The sequence below is a fragment of the Coregonus lavaretus genome, assembly GCF_964263955.1.
Source record: "Coregonus lavaretus genome assembly, chromosome: 2".
In the NCBI taxonomy this organism is placed as follows: Eukaryota; Metazoa; Chordata; class Actinopteri; order Salmoniformes; family Salmonidae; genus Coregonus; species Coregonus lavaretus.
The window spans coordinates 8,962,673-8,977,715 of record NC_139989.1 but is presented as its reverse complement, the minus strand read 5'-3'; the positions used below and the strand labels follow the sequence as shown (position 1 = coordinate 8,977,715).

Genomic DNA, 15,043 nt, shown 5'->3' with positions numbered 1-15,043 from the left:
CAAGTTAGGAGTGATGAAACGCTAAGCCTTATAGCTAAGTAAAGAAAAATCAAATGGTTTGAAGCACTATAAAATCACTCCGCTGCAAGGTATTTACCATTATCCAGGAGTAAAACATCATTTACACAGGATTTGCCTATATTATATTCCTCCGCAAATCTATAGAGAGGCCTCTCACATAATGTTATGAATTATGGATTTATAGTCGTGTAGGCCTACCCTATGCGTTTCAAGTGATGAAACAATCGTTGTTTTCAAATGATGATCCCCAGAATAATAAGTTGTGGTCTGGCGCCATCAAGCACTAAGAGAAAGAAGAGCACTGCAGAAAGGCAAAAAAGCTTCACATTCAACTGTAATTGAAACCAAATGTATTGAAATGGAAATACAAGAAGAAAGTAAGCCAAAAGCCTACCAGGTCTGTGCAGTGCAGTTCGCAACATGAGTTTTCAGATCACTGCAAGGGTAATTTTGTTTTATAAAATAGTCTATATGCAAAGATTACCTTTAGGCTATATCAAGAACCTATACATAAACGTGAATTATTCGCTATAGTGGAATCGAACACATCTTCTGCTTTCAAATTAACCCTTTCGTCTCAACCTAAAATCCTTCATAATGATAGCCATCTCAGATTTGGCCCAATCTGGACACAGACGTCAACAGGCATAAATCTTAACTGATCCTCTTGCGCCATCTTGTGGCTGAAATTATACAATTTAAAGGGACTATATCCGATGCAAACTAAAACGTTTTCCACTGACATTGGCTGTGAGCCTACTACTGTAGTCGATTCACCAGGACAGTTATTACATATTTCACTTACTTAGGTACTTGATAGACCTATTCTGTTTTGGCAGTAGGCCTAGTTGGCTATAGTGCTCCATTCTGAAAATATGTCAGTCTAAAACTCCTTACAAACACTCAAATTCAACTCATATTAGGCATATCTCTGACTGAGGATATTCTTGTCTGCATTAGGCCTACATTTATGAAAAGTAGTTCATTCAGGCCTAATGTGTCACAATACATTCACTGAAAATAAGGTCCCACTATCAGTTGTTTTTCATCAATTAATGACAGTCCTTTCATTGTAGGGTTTCACAATTCATTGTAGACTTTTAACAGAGCTCATGTGACTTTTAAGTTATTGGGTGCATTCCAGCAGATCACTTTTGTCAAGTCGGTGACATGGTCCGACTACTGCATTTGGGCCCCACCCCATGGTGCAGAGAGAGAAATGTGCAGTTTTATAATACTATTCTACACATTTTGTCATAAGGCTAAGAGAAAATGTTGCCGTTTTAAAGCAAATTTCCTGCAATTCTACACTTTTTGCCATGGGGCAGATAATGTTTTTGTTGCTGTTTTAAAGTTCATCTCATGCTTTTGTTCACATTTTGCCATTAGGCTGAGAGAACATTTTGCAGTTTCAAAGCTAATTTCCTGTTATTCTACATATTTTGCCGTGAGGCTGAGAGACAATTTTGCAGTTTTAAAGCAAATTTCCTGCAATTCTACTAATTTTGCTGTCATATGCTAACAGGGTGCCCTGCGTGCCACTTCGGTAATCCGGCCCTGGTCAGTCACCACCTTTCAAAGTCTGTTGCATTATGGGGATAAAAATTGTCAGATTTGCCTACTGCAAGTTTCTGCAGTTGCTCTTCAACGTCATTCTGCAGCCATTGCCTGCATTGTGGGAGGCTCTATTGTCAACAAATCATTATTTTTTCTTTATTTTTACTCACGTGAATGTGACCAAAGATGTGACTGAAACATGAACCAACTTTGCTGTGATTCATGTATACAGTGGATATATACAAATGAATGTGATGTTTGAGGCTCTCTCTCACTAATTGATTGTACAATGTGCACACATATTGTATGATTTCAGTTTGTGAGTGTATGATATGGGGGTTGGAGACATGTTTATTTCGAGCCTTGCTGTTGAAAAACCTCCCCCAACTTCACTCCTCGACATTCATCTACAATCGGTTGCTTTAGCCTTACCACTCAAACCCTCCCATTTTGAAAGGGTGTCAATCATATTTATGCCACGTTCAGATGCTAGTCGGGATTCAGAAATGTTCGACTTGCTATCTGGTTGAATGTGGCACGTGTATAACTACAACCAGTTTGCAAGTCGGAAATGTCAGCGTTTCCTAGTTCCGAATACCACGTCAACGCAGCATCATCTTTATATCTGTGCCATTATAGCGTCTGTGACAGCAGACAACAACCCATAGGAATCTTCAACCAATTGACTACTTTGACTACTTTAAAATGGCGGAAGCATGGTGGAAGCCCTCAATGGCGCTGCCCATGCCAAAGCGGCCTTTTGGCAACTAAAGGCCTCTATCATTCTCTATGGTGTCACTTTTTAAACGTTTTGGAATTTGGGTAAATGGGATACGAGTTCTAGTAGTGTTCCAGACAGCTGATGTGTCCTGGCTACCATGTTGAGAAAAACTTCACTTCCCATCAGTTCTTTGGCAACGCGTCATTGCTACGATTTACGTTGTCTGTGCACTATCATTGGTGGCTCGGTTGTCACTACGAAGCAGCGGTAAAGGACATATCGAAAGAAGTAAGGTTGTACACAAACTAGTGTTTTAGTATCCAAATATTTCCAAAGTTTGACAATGTATCTGCATATGAATTAATATCGGTAGCAAACATACATGCTAGTAGAGATTCTATTATGCGATTCGGTGTGCATATAGGCTGCTGTGGTGCACTGCTCTCGTAACATTGATGCTAGGCTATGTTGCTCTGACTTGCACTCTTGTGGGACTGGCTTAGCCTACTAGTTACCCAACCGACACACAAAATGTACAGAAGAAAGTCAAATATGTGATCTATTGAAATGGGAAACATTGTAGCAACGTTGGGACAATTAACCACGGTGTTCCCCTGAGGAATTCAGCTAAGCTAGGATAGGCTATTGTATGGAAGAACAGCTTAAATCAGATACCACTTGGCCATTTTTTTACAACCTTCAAACTGTACGGTCATTGGTTACATGTGTTTTGCAACAATGCTCTTTTTTTTTTTTTTACAGGTACAGCGCAGCAGAATGATCCTTTAATCTAATATGACTAACTTGCTACATTTGTATCATAGGCACGTGCCCACTGCCAATTGTTCTGCAGTGGGTGTGTGGTGAATGTCGATAGTACCGTTCTCCCTCATTACGTCGTTATGTGTTCTAATCTAGATGACTGACTGGGTTGGATACGGGTATGCAGCCCTCATTGCATCCGGGGGAGCGATGGGCTATGTCAAAGCACGTAAGTTTATTATTGTGCCATCCGGTTTACTCAATTATATAGTTATATAGCCATTTACAGGTGAGTGTAATGCATTCTATCATATTTCTAGTCTTGTGCTTCCCCATACTTGATAATGAACTGGTAACCAAGTTACCACTCACCCTGTACTTCTTTTGGTGTCTCCAGGCAGTGTCCCCTCCTTGGCAGCAGGTCTTCTATTCGGGGGCCTAGCTGGGGTTGGTGCCTACCAGATATCACAAGATCCCAAAAATATTTGGGTGTCACTAGGTTGGTGAACTTAAGTGTTGGTCCTTACTGTTTTATGAATGTACTCTATCACTAAGTAGTTTCTGTCACATCTAGACTCACCAACCAATAAAGCATGCTTGCAACAGGCCTCCCATCGCCCAGACCTCTCTTGATCACCACTAACCGACTTCTAGCTACTCATGATAATTAGGTCTACAATAGACAAAAGGTGTAATGGGTCCGCACTCAAAAAGATGTTGCATAAAGCTTACTTCACTTTTCAATTTTAATTTACATTTTCACTGCATCAGGAATAGCGTACACAGAGGTGCAACATTACACCTTTTGTTTGTCTGAATTCGCGGGTTTTACGCACCAGCCAAGCTTCTGGGAGAGCATGATGGTCCCCTATTGAGTAGGTCTACAATAGGCCTAATATACTGTACTAAGAGTAATTTCCCCCCTGTATCAAACAGTCACATCAGGAGCCCTGGCAGGTGTGATGGGAAAGAGATTCTACGGCTCCAGGAAGATTATGCCTGCTGGACTGATGGCAGCAGCAAGGTAGCTGAGATGACCAACTCCTTACTTTGTTTCAGGAGTAGGTCATAGGTATGCATTCAGATGATACAGTAAATTATCTTAAGGTACTTAATGTGTTATTTTCTCTTCTTTGTCTAGTATCCTTATAGTAGGAAAGCTCGGTGTTGGAATGCTGCTGCAGAAGCCCCAGGAGTCATAGTGCATTGATATGAACACTTTCAGACACTGATGTAAAAATCACTATCCTCTCTTTATTTTCTACTGTCTTGTATTGTTCAGGTACAACCTGTCATCAGTCATATGTGGATGTTATTTTGTAAAAATTTATAATTGAACACTGATTATAATATCTTATAAAATGACAAGGACTGTTGTGCGTTTTTGTTCATATTGTTACACAGATTGTCATTACATGTTCCAAAAGTTACAAGAGATGAATGAACCGTGAAGTTGTGTAAAAGGTTTATAAAATGGCCAGTGTTTAATAGCTGCATCTTAAGTGTGGATTGTCATAATACATAATATAATAGAAGTCAATACCTCTTTAGCCACTGATACAGTAAATGGCTATTCAAGAGATTAAAATTAGTGATAAACCTTTACAATAACAGTTTTAGGAAACATTTCCTAGTAGAATTTCCTTTGAGTTGAGTAATGTAAACAAAGTTTAAAAATAGAAACAGAATAACTACATTATAAAAATCTAGAATACAAAATCCACCATTATATTGGTTCTAATCTTATAAAACCGATTGTAAGAGGGATGTCATGTTTCTACATTAGACTCAATCCAGACAGCACCCAATGGCCTTCATTCAGGACATGGTTGTCTTTGAGGGATACTTTAGAGCAGCCCTATCAACCAGTCTATCAGAAATTACCATAGCTCAGTGTTTCCCAACTCCGGTCCTCGAGTACATCCAACAGTACATATTTTTGTTGTGGCCCCAGACAAGCACACCTGATTCTACTTGTCAACTAATCATCAAGCCCTTGACAAGTTGAATCAGGTATTTTTGTTCGGGGCTACAACAACAATATGTACTGTTGAGGGGACTGGAGTTGGGAAACACTGCCATAGATGGCGCCAAGTTACAGGGAACTGGCCTCCTGGCATATGTCTTGCCTTCATATATCACCCAATGATGCCAGTATAAAACCAACAACATGTATATATCTCCTTGAACATCCCAGTACATTTGTTACTTAGTTGTAATGTATTGGAGGCCTTTCAGAAGTACATGCACTGAGGGAAGTAAAGTTCAGAGCAGAGCTACAAAGGGTTTTCCTTCTCAGTGCAAAGACTGGCTAAACCTGTGAGTTGGGTTTACAGCATCTCTTGATGCACTACCGATTGCCTCCATACTTGGATGCCCAGTCTACCCTCCCATGGACTGGCTGTACAGGTGGACCTCTAGTCAGAAGGTTGCCAGAGGTTTTCCCCAGGGCAGAGTAGCCCTGGCCTTTGATTTGAGGCTTGTCCGCCCTCCTTTTCCAGCCGTCATAATCTGAAAAGAAAAAAGATCTGAGTGAGTGACACCTCCATGTGCTGAATTTACTATTCCATATTTACAGAACCCTCTCTTAACACAGACACCAAGGTCCCATCCAGAAACAACACACCCTCTACCAATTCTTTTTTTTTAACCACCCATATAGGCACTTGTGATCTGAGAGTATTGGGCAGGTGTTGGCAAGGTGGAGCAACAAATATATTTTTTATACCTGTCCAATCCTTTCAGATCTATGCAAGTGCCCTGGCATGAGGGGTTGTTTCTGGACAGGGCTATAGCGTGTCTACCTCAGCCTCAATGTAACCGTCTCCCTTGTCTACTTGAGACAGATATCCCTGGGAGACCATCCGGTCACTTTCACTGAGCCCAATAAGTGCTCATAACAATGCATCAAAATGTCTCTAGTTAATGTAATGTAGATTAATGTTAATGTTGATTAAGTGCTACAGCTCTTTAGCAATGCAGATCCCTGGTTCTTGGATGCCAGTGTGTCTTTGGGCTCCCTTTCCAACTGTGGCCTAACAAATAATCACAGGCTTCTTATCAGGTTTAAGGGCAGGCTATTGACTAACAAAGGATTGCTATAAATAAATAGACTTCAATGGCACCTACATCAGTAACTGTGTGGGTCGGTTCTAAGAGCATGGTGGTAACAACACCAAGGTAGTGGGTTCAATTCCCAGAGGGATCACATACACACATAAAATGAATGCACTCATTGTAGTGTAATTTGCTTCAGATAAAAGCATCTGCTAAGTGGCATATTTTATATTATTAGCCTGGGACTGAAACACTGCATTACCTTCAGTGTTTTCACTCATTGGCGTGCTGGAGGTGGACTTTGTCTTTGAAGGTTTTGGTTTGACATTTTTGTTATCAGGAGTAGAAAGATCAACTGAGACAGAGAGCAAGAGATGAGTTTATAGTGCAAAAAATGGAAAGAAAAAAATAGTATAGAATGATGAAATGGCAGAAACAGTGAAAAAGAGAAAGGATGTAATGGTATGAATCCCTCCAAAGTGGCCTTATTTGTGTCTGCTGTGCCATCTAGTCCAAAGACCAGAGCATTTTTATGCCAATTAAAAAGGTAAATATAGGATCTTACTTGTGTGCTGGCCGGCAAGAGGAGCAAGCTGGATCCTTTGACCCACAGAGCCAACCTCTTTCTTCTGAAAGGAGGGAACATAACCTCCAGACAGATTGTACTTTGTACTGACAAAGTTTCCTGAAAGACAAAAACCAGATTGATTTAATACAGACAAACTCTATTCATAACAAATAACGCTTCACTTGTACATCTTTAGCAGCAATTCATTTGTTATTTAGCGTTCGGTCATAAAAATGACCATGGTTCCAGCAACCTTAATCTATTTAGTAATCTAGAGCGTGGTTCTCGTGTAGCAGTGTGTGTTTGGGCTCTCTCTCCTGCTGTGTCATAATTGGCGGGGCTCATGAACATGTTAACCCACACCCACAGTATTAGGAAAATGGTTGAATAAGCAGCAACACTTATTTCACTTTAGTATAGCCACCATAGAACAGATACGTAAAACATGTTACTAAATGTTTATGAAAATCGGGCAATATTGCTAATGATTATACCTAATAATAAACCACTTGAATTAATTTTACTATAGATCTTAGCTAATAGAGGTCAGCAGCAGGAGAAAGCATGAATCCATGAACATACAAAGACATGAACATTAAATTCTAAGTCTTTACAATTAAAGTACCTTTAGCTGAATCAGGTATTCTTTCTTTTAGAACAGATTTATCCGTAGATTTATCAGAAGGGTTATCAGTGTCTTCTGCTCCCACAGTTAAAGACAGGGGGGATAAGACAGTACACACATGCAAGCAGAGAGGGAAGAGAGAGTTAGAGGAAAGGAGAGAAATTGGTGAAATGAAGCAACAATATAGTAGTCGAGTCATTAGAGAAGCACAGTGAAATCTAAGTCAGAAAGGGTATGAATGTTACATAGAGAGAAAGATGAGGAACACTGCTGTAGATTTCGGCGAGAAATTGGGCCACCCAGTCCATAAACTCAAGATGGGGGGTGGGAGGGTGGGCTTGGAGACACTTGATCCTAAGTAACTGTCTTAATACTCCTCTAATCTCATGAATAAGGAAAGTGGGGGGCAGAGGGAGAGCACAGAGGCACATATTGTGTGTCTGTCTACATGACAAATGAATAATGGAGGCTCCCGTCTCCAAAGTGGCCCAGACGCTTAAGCACAGTAGCATACTCCAAACAGTTGCTTTCTTTGTGCCGAGCCTCCACTAAAAGATCAGGGCGAATCAGGAAATGAGCATTGTGGAACTAAAGCATATGGCGTTTAGGACCTTTGTGATATGGGGGCATAAGAGTAGGAGGGTACATGTGTAATATAAAGTGACAAAGGGTTACCTGCGTTGACTCTGGTGACGGACAAACCAGCTCCAATGGGACCAAGGGGTTTACTGTTGACATTGGTGGAGTTGTCCCACAGATCTCTGAGTGTCGGCCCACTGGGCTCCTTGTCTATAGAGTTCTTGCCGATCAACCCTGAAAGGAAAGAAGCGCTGGGTCTGAAAATATGGATGGCTGAAACTGACATAAGAGGAACCAGTTGATACATGAGAAAATATACCTCCCAAAAATGACTTGCTTATCTCACATGCTCCTTGTTTAAAGCAAACAAATAAATAAGCCAATTTTTAGTTGGTCTTACCAGGCAGATATCTTGATTGACTCAGGTAATGTTGTCTTGCTGAGGAGCCCGGGAGACTGGAGTCCATTTGGCCCATCTTAATATTGCTTGGTAACTTAGTAACAGTGCTGAAGGAGTATATTGGTTTTTGCTCTTTGGATCTGAAAGACAAAGGCACAAAATCAAACAGTAGGAACAACTCAGACAATTCCTCTCAGCCAATGAAATATTTCCATTAGATTGAATATGAACCTCCTACAGGTAAATCAACCTATAATAGGGTAGCTAACTGTAAAGGCCACTTTTCTTTCTCATCGTTTGCACTAATAGTAGTAGTAGAACTTTATTGTCACAGAAAGGGAATTGGTTTGTGGCATAATACATGAAATGGAAACATAACGTTACAGGTAAATCAATACCAGGAGACGTCTATGCAGGGAGGAAGAGGAGAGTGGTCCTCCACAGTAATACAATCATTGATCATCTTACTGCGGATTACTTTGGTCCTTGTGGCCCTTCTCCTCCTCTGATCCCAGGCTGGGTTTCTTGGAGTGGGACACAGAGGTCTCAGAAGGTTCTGACTCGTCCCAGCTCTCTGTGGCCTTTACCACTGTCTGGCCCCAGCGCCTCCGCCCGCTCTTCAGACCTACCGCTGCACTGTTCTCACTCCCAGTCCCGGTCCCCACCACGGCAGATGGCTTCTGCCAAACGCAATACATTTCATAGGTCATGAGTCATTCAGTTATATGTCCAAGTCCAAATAGATACACAGACGTCTCTGAGTTTGATTTCAAGGGGGGACTGTGTAATAATGTTAAAATTACTGTTTTTAACATGTTTTGCAGTTATTCCACTCACCGTGTTGGAGTTAGTGACTTGGCCATGTGAAAATGTCTGGTCAGTCTGATGGTCTGTCTGCTGGAGTGGCTGTTGGGGGGCCTGGTGGTGTCTGCTGGAGGCTTTGGGGTGGTGGCCCTGGGAAGTCCGGGCAGAGGAGTCTGCTGAAGAGGACTGCAGCTCACCTTTGGGCTCTGATGAGCCTCGGGATTGAGTCCTCACCGTGGCCTTGCGTATCTCACTCCCGGGCCGAGGCCCCAACACCTGGCCCACCTGGAAGTAAGGGTACCGCAGAGCCTAGAACACACAGAATGGGGATATGAATAGGATTAATTTGTTATCAAAATACACTGTTTCCCATCATGGAATTAACTCAATTATCTATTCAATAAGACCCACTCTAGTAGGTTGTCATTCAACAAAGTCATAACCACAGCAATATTTAGAATAACAGCAAGAAGAAAAAAAACTGGAGAATGGCCAACCTGGGGATTGAACCCCCATCGCCAGTGGGATGCTCCACCTCTAGACCTGACTCCGGCACATAAAGTAAATATGTTGACCAGCCATAAACAAGTATTGCGTAAGCAGCACATGGAAGAGCCTCATGAGGCCCTTGGGGTAATCAGACAGTCTTTGTGGGGCATGACTCACAGCACACCTAGCCAATGACTACGTAACAGGCGTTACGGTGCTGCTTAACCGTACCTCTTCCTCCCTCACCAGCTCACACAGAGACTGGAACTCAGGACCTCAGTCTCGCAATTTCAACTGAGGAGTGAGTTTTTACCATGCCCCATCAGTTACATATAGGAGCTGAAACAGATCTGGGACCAGGCTACAGCACTGTGATGCCTTTATACCTGCACGGCCGTGGGTCTCTTCTTAGGGTCCCACATGAGCAGGTCCTTCATCAGGGCGATGGCCTCTGTGCTGGCGTTGGGGATGAGGGTCTTCAGGTGGGTGGGCACACACTGAGGGAAGCGGAAGTTCATGGCCGAGGCCAGCTGGTAGCCCTCCGGCCAGTCAGACTGGTACAATAGCAGAGGAGAGGAAAGTTCATTTAGAGACATAACTACTGTATGAGGTTTCATGAACTATGTTCACTCAGTATGAGTTGTCTCAATGCTTCACAATATCTGTGTATGTTGGAAGCAATACAGTATGTCAACTATTCATACCCATTAGAGCTAATTCGATAGTTTTTTATTAGAAACACATTCCATTACAAGAATTACACATGTCAATAGAAAACTGTATTATTCTAATCAGCTTAATTGAGCATGAATAGCTGGTTTACTGGATTACTTCCAACACACACACACATTTTCACCAGGACATCATTTAAACTATAACACACTAATACTGTATCTCTCTGTAGACAGAGGATTGGTTGCTCTTCTCTCGCTTACCTTCTTGACTGTGCCCAGAACCTGACAGATCTTGAAGATCTCGTCCACCTCGCTGTTCCCGGGGAACAGAGGCCTAAGGGCGTAGAGCTCAGCCATGATGCAGCCCACTGCCCACATGTCTATGGGAGAGCTGTAGATGGACGACCTGAGCAGCACCTCTGGGGCGCGATACCTAGACACAACAACAGCACAGTGATTTTTCAACTTCATTATGCATTGTTTAAAATAAGAGGGGACCAAATGTTCCCACTGAACTATGGAGGGTACCTCACCATCTTGTGGACACATAGTCCGTGTATGGGGGGCGGGAGCGGATCTCTCTGGCCAATCCAAAGTCTGCTATCTTGACCAGCTCTGGGCCCATGCAGAGCAGGTTTTCAGGTTTCATATCCCGGTGGAAGAATCCTACGCAAGAGGTCATGGAGAACACTCAGCTCAACCTCTTCACAAGTCATCCAGAAGGATGTTTTAAATATTTATTTTGATCATGGTGTGTCTAGGTGAAGACCACATTTCATACTTGATTGCTGTTATGGATTTTAGTTTTACATGAATAATTCAGTCAAAATATATTCTAATGGCTTTAAATTGATAGTTCAGTACATTAATTTGGGATTGAGATCTATAGATGGATTCTAATGTACTGGGATCTACACACAACAAGCATACAATAAGGACTTTGCTTGACTTTAGACCACTTTTGAGGAAGATATCGGACTAACTTTGAACCAACCATCCCTTTAATCCCAAGACAATGGAGTGAACCATCCCTTTAATATGCATCATATGCGGTTTTGCGACATGGAGTTGTATGCTAATTCACAAAAAGCCATGTCACGCAAACAGTAGACAAAAGAGCAGCAGGAGGATGAAGCATCTCACCATGCTTGTGCACAAACGCCATCCCAGACAGCACTTGGAACATGATGTTCCTAATTTCATTCTCAGTGAACATCTTATTTTCCCTGGCGGCGTAAAGGAAAGGCACACAAGAGGAGAAGAGAAAGGAGGGAGAAGAAAAGACACAAAATAGGAAAAGAGAGAGAGATGAGATAAGGAGACAGCCCCCAGGATGCATGCAGCCCATAGGACTAGTGGAAACCGTGGTCGTGTTGGACAAGCACAGACTGAGTTAGCGTGGTGTGTGAGAAAAGAACAACTCTTGCCAAGTCACTCACGCTATAACAGGCCAGATGGACTAGAAACCTGTTTACCTCAAGAGTTTAAAGTGCTTTTTAACACTGGGTTGCACAAGTGAGGTATCCACATGTCCGTTCACCGAAACAACAAGACAAGACAACGGAGGTCTAACCAAGGGTGACAGCCAGCCAGGTGCTAGCTAGCTAGCGTGTGAAAGGCTAAATATTTGTCAGTGTTTACAGACAATAGCCAACTCTATGAATGATGGGAGCGCCAATGACAGCTGAGACCACTGTAGCCCCAGTTGTCCTTGGTGTGTCAGAGGACAGAGTCAAGTGGTTCTTATGCGGGAGACCTACCATGTTTATGGATAAATGATAGGCCTTGTAATATCTGAAAGCTTATGTTTCTGATCGCTGATTCAGGGAACAACTTATTTCTGCAAATGAAGAATTGATAGAATTGTCAATTGATAAGACTCTATATAAAACTTCAAATTAATTCTGGGTTGTATTCATAAGGGCACGGAACGGAAAACATCTTTTAACGTTTCGTAACGGAAAACGAAAATACGGCTTTTTCCATTTTCTTCTGTTTGGTGCCAAATGAACACAACCCTGTTGTTTCCCACTCTTAAATAAATGACTTGCCCAACAAGCATTATCTATTAAACCATTTTCATGGTTTCAGGGTTTTGTAGTTTGAAATTAAACGCCCTTACCTGTCCTTCATGAGCTGATAGAGATTCTCTTTCATGTATTCAAAGACAAAGTACAGGTGGTCGTTTTCTCTGATGACTTCCTTTAACTTCACCACGTTGGCATGATTCAGCTTCTTCAGTGACTGTGGAAATACATCATGGGATGGACCAAGATGATGAAATATGATGATGTCTTTAAATTAAATATAGTGACAAACATTCTTTAGAATATAATCATCATAAAATAGCAACTGAAATGTAATAATTGAATTCCATAAGCAAGACACGATTGTCATTGTTGTTAGTGATAATTGTAAGCACTTCCAGTTGGTGCTGATACCATCCCTTACGAAACATGAAATGTACCTAAAACATTCTGTTAATCATGTGTTGTGTACCAATCTTCACCTTCACTTCTCTCAGATTCATGCACTCTTCCCACGAATAAAACTTCCTCTTCATTCTGTAAACGAGACAAATGGCATGATGTTTACAGTTTCAATGCCATTTTTTCACCCTACAGGAACATCCGTTATGCTTTACTAATCTAATGTTTTACTCTGCAGCCCACTAATTACATAGAAATCCCACACTAATATATAACATAAGAATAGGCTAATAGTTCCATTTCAGTTTCTTTGTAATCTATAAAAGCACCACTACTAAGTTTGTGATGCTAAGATATTAATTATTATTAGGCCTAAATCTTTCAAAAAAGTGCCCCAAATGTATCTATCTATATAGTGACCACATCTTTTCAATAAATGCTAGGTAAACACTAACTGAAACAGGACTGTAAAACAAGGCGTTAATGCATCATCAAGGCGTCATTTACAGATGTACTGTACATGAAATGAAACCTTATTCCCAATTAACATTGGAGGTGTTCATTACATGTCAGCTAATACATGTTGCTATGTTTAGTAGATAGTAGGTCCACCACCTGGTATAACTGGCACTCTAGTACAACCTGATCCGTCCAGAGACTTTATTCTGACACTCCCGTCTGATATTATGTAACGGGGACATGCCGATATCACACTCCTCCTCCTCCTCCAGGGCATCCGCCAATGCCTCTCTCTGCGGCAACACAACACTGCGGACTACTTTCACTCCTTTCACCGTCACCATGGCTATCACTTTGCATGGTAACGAAGCGTTCACCCCCCCCCCCCCCCCCCCGCATCCATTATTCAACCTACCCTCCATGATGAAAGGCAGACTTGTAAGCTGGCTTGCCTTAGTCATGGGGAAACCTAAAGTGAGACTTCAGCCGGATTTGATTGTAGCTATGTAGTATACAGCCAGAGAATTGTGTATGGTTCCTGGTTACCCTAAATCTAACCTTAAGCCTAACATGAATCCTGAACTTAACCAATATCGATCCCTATATTTAACCCTCCCCTTTCTGTCAGCTGAATATACACTTCCTTGATGCTACGTTGTGCCAGGCATGAAGGTGTTTCAATCATCATGACTCATGAAGGTGTATTTTAGGATGGTAGTGCAGTTATGTGCTTCAAAATGGCCGCTTGTGAGTACACTTAAGGCGTCCGCATGCTTCCCTCCGAAACAGTTCGGAAGAGTTTGTGCATATATTATGATTAAATTTTTTGCCGTTTTGGACTTCGGTAAGGTTTTTTTTTCGGCTGTTCGGGCACACCGAAGTTGGTAGCCAAAGTCTATGCCACTTCTTTGGTGATAGGTCAACAGTAGGGATTCTTCAATAAAGTCTTTGTTGTCATTCAACAAGAGACAACTCGTTTTCATGCACATTTTTTCATTGAGAAATACTGCACCAAACATCTTAGTTAATGTAAAATTATGCGGCTAAGATTTCTTGAGTTATATTAGATTAATTCTGACTATTTTGAGGAAGTGTATACTGGCCATGGCATCTCAAAATGGACAAACAGTACTATTGCCGCTTTTTTCTTGTTTTTCAAGCGAAGGTCTTTTAAGGGAGTATGCGAGCACACTCGTTCGGTTTCGCCTAGCCTAGGCGCCAGCCGAACTGAAGCATGCTGATGCCTTTAGCCTCTCAGAACAAAACCATGTGAGTAAACAAACCACCCAGACCCTCGACTAGTGTATTAGTACTATACATATGTACCTCTTGATAGGCATCAGTGTAGGACTATACGTACCTCTTGATAGGCATCAGTGTAGGACTATACGTACCTCTTGATGGCCACCAGTGTAGGACTATACGTACCTCTTAATAGCCACCAGTGTAGGACTATACGTACCTCTTGATGGCCACCAGTGTAGGACTATACGTACCTCTTAATAGCCACCAGTGTAGGACTATACATACCTCTTGATGGCCACCAGTTCTCCCGACTCGTTGCTTTTCCCCATGAGCACGCTGCCATAAGTGCCATCTCCCAACTGCTTCAGTTGCGTGTAGCGATTCATTGTCTCAGAATCATCAGCTTGAGCGAGTTTCAGGGTGCTTCTCTCTCCTAAATGATAGTTCTACCAGTCCTCTCTTTCTCACACTCTCTGTCTCGCTCACTATATCAATATATGATGTTCTTCATTGGTGGGATTCACAGAAGGTCACACAGGAATGGTGCCATTGCTCTCTCCTGATGGGATCGCCACACTGGAGGTCAGCCAAATGTTACACTCCTTCCTGATCCTGGCATATCTTCAACAACACAGAAAAAATACAATACTGTC

At 41.9% G+C, this 15,043-nt stretch overlaps 2 protein-coding genes across 4 annotated transcripts; one reads left to right on the top strand and one right to left on the bottom strand.

Annotated features, from left to right (window-relative positions):
* Positions 1-2,508: 2,508 nt before the first annotated feature.
* Positions 2,509-4,437, top strand: tmem14ca (transmembrane protein 14Ca). Of its 3 annotated transcripts, none has more exons than XM_084180327.1 (5): positions 2,509-2,587; positions 3,218-3,290; positions 3,459-3,560; positions 3,998-4,085; positions 4,203-4,437. In XM_084180327.1, exons 2-5 carry the CDS (start codon positions 3,218-3,220, stop codon positions 4,261-4,263), a joined length of 324 nt encoding a protein of 107 aa, XP_084036453.1. In that variant the 5' UTR covers positions 2,509-2,587; the 3' UTR covers positions 4,264-4,437. The 3 variants fall into 3 exon arrangements, with proteins under 3 accessions (XP_084036453.1, XP_084036454.1, XP_084036452.1); XM_084180328.1 differs by having other exon boundaries at positions 2,538-2,587; positions 3,062-3,290; XM_084180326.1 differs by having other exon boundaries at positions 2,547-2,592.
* A 64-nt stretch (positions 4,438-4,501) lies between these two features.
* On the bottom strand, positions 4,502-14,776 carry mak (male germ cell-associated kinase; the record flags this gene model as incomplete). Its single annotated transcript, XM_084180320.1, has 15 exons — positions 4,502-5,572; positions 6,381-6,473; positions 6,684-6,803; positions 7,312-7,386; positions 7,987-8,124; positions 8,291-8,430; positions 8,759-8,970; positions 9,128-9,403; positions 9,970-10,137; positions 10,519-10,690; positions 10,791-10,923; positions 11,401-11,483; positions 12,380-12,501; positions 12,767-12,821; positions 14,676-14,776. The coding sequence occupies 15 exons, from the start codon at positions 14,774-14,776 to the stop codon at positions 5,412-5,414; spliced, it is 2,049 nt and encodes a 682-aa protein (XP_084036446.1). The 3' UTR covers positions 4,502-5,411.
* Between the last annotated feature and the right edge of the window lie 267 nt (positions 14,777-15,043).

Bases quoted from the DNA above. Each gene is read 5' to 3' on its own strand.
- tmem14ca (XM_084180327.1), top strand. From the start codon at position 3,218: ATGACTGACTGGGTTGGATACGGGTATGCAGCCCTCATTGCATCCGGG. The intron at 3,561-3,997 runs GTTGGTGAACTT...TGTATCAAACAG, and splicing joins AAATATTTGGGTGTCACTAG to TCACATCAGGAGCCCTGGCA. The intron at 4,086-4,202 runs GTAGCTGAGATG...TTCTTTGTCTAG, and splicing joins GGACTGATGGCAGCAGCAAG to TATCCTTATAGTAGGAAAGC.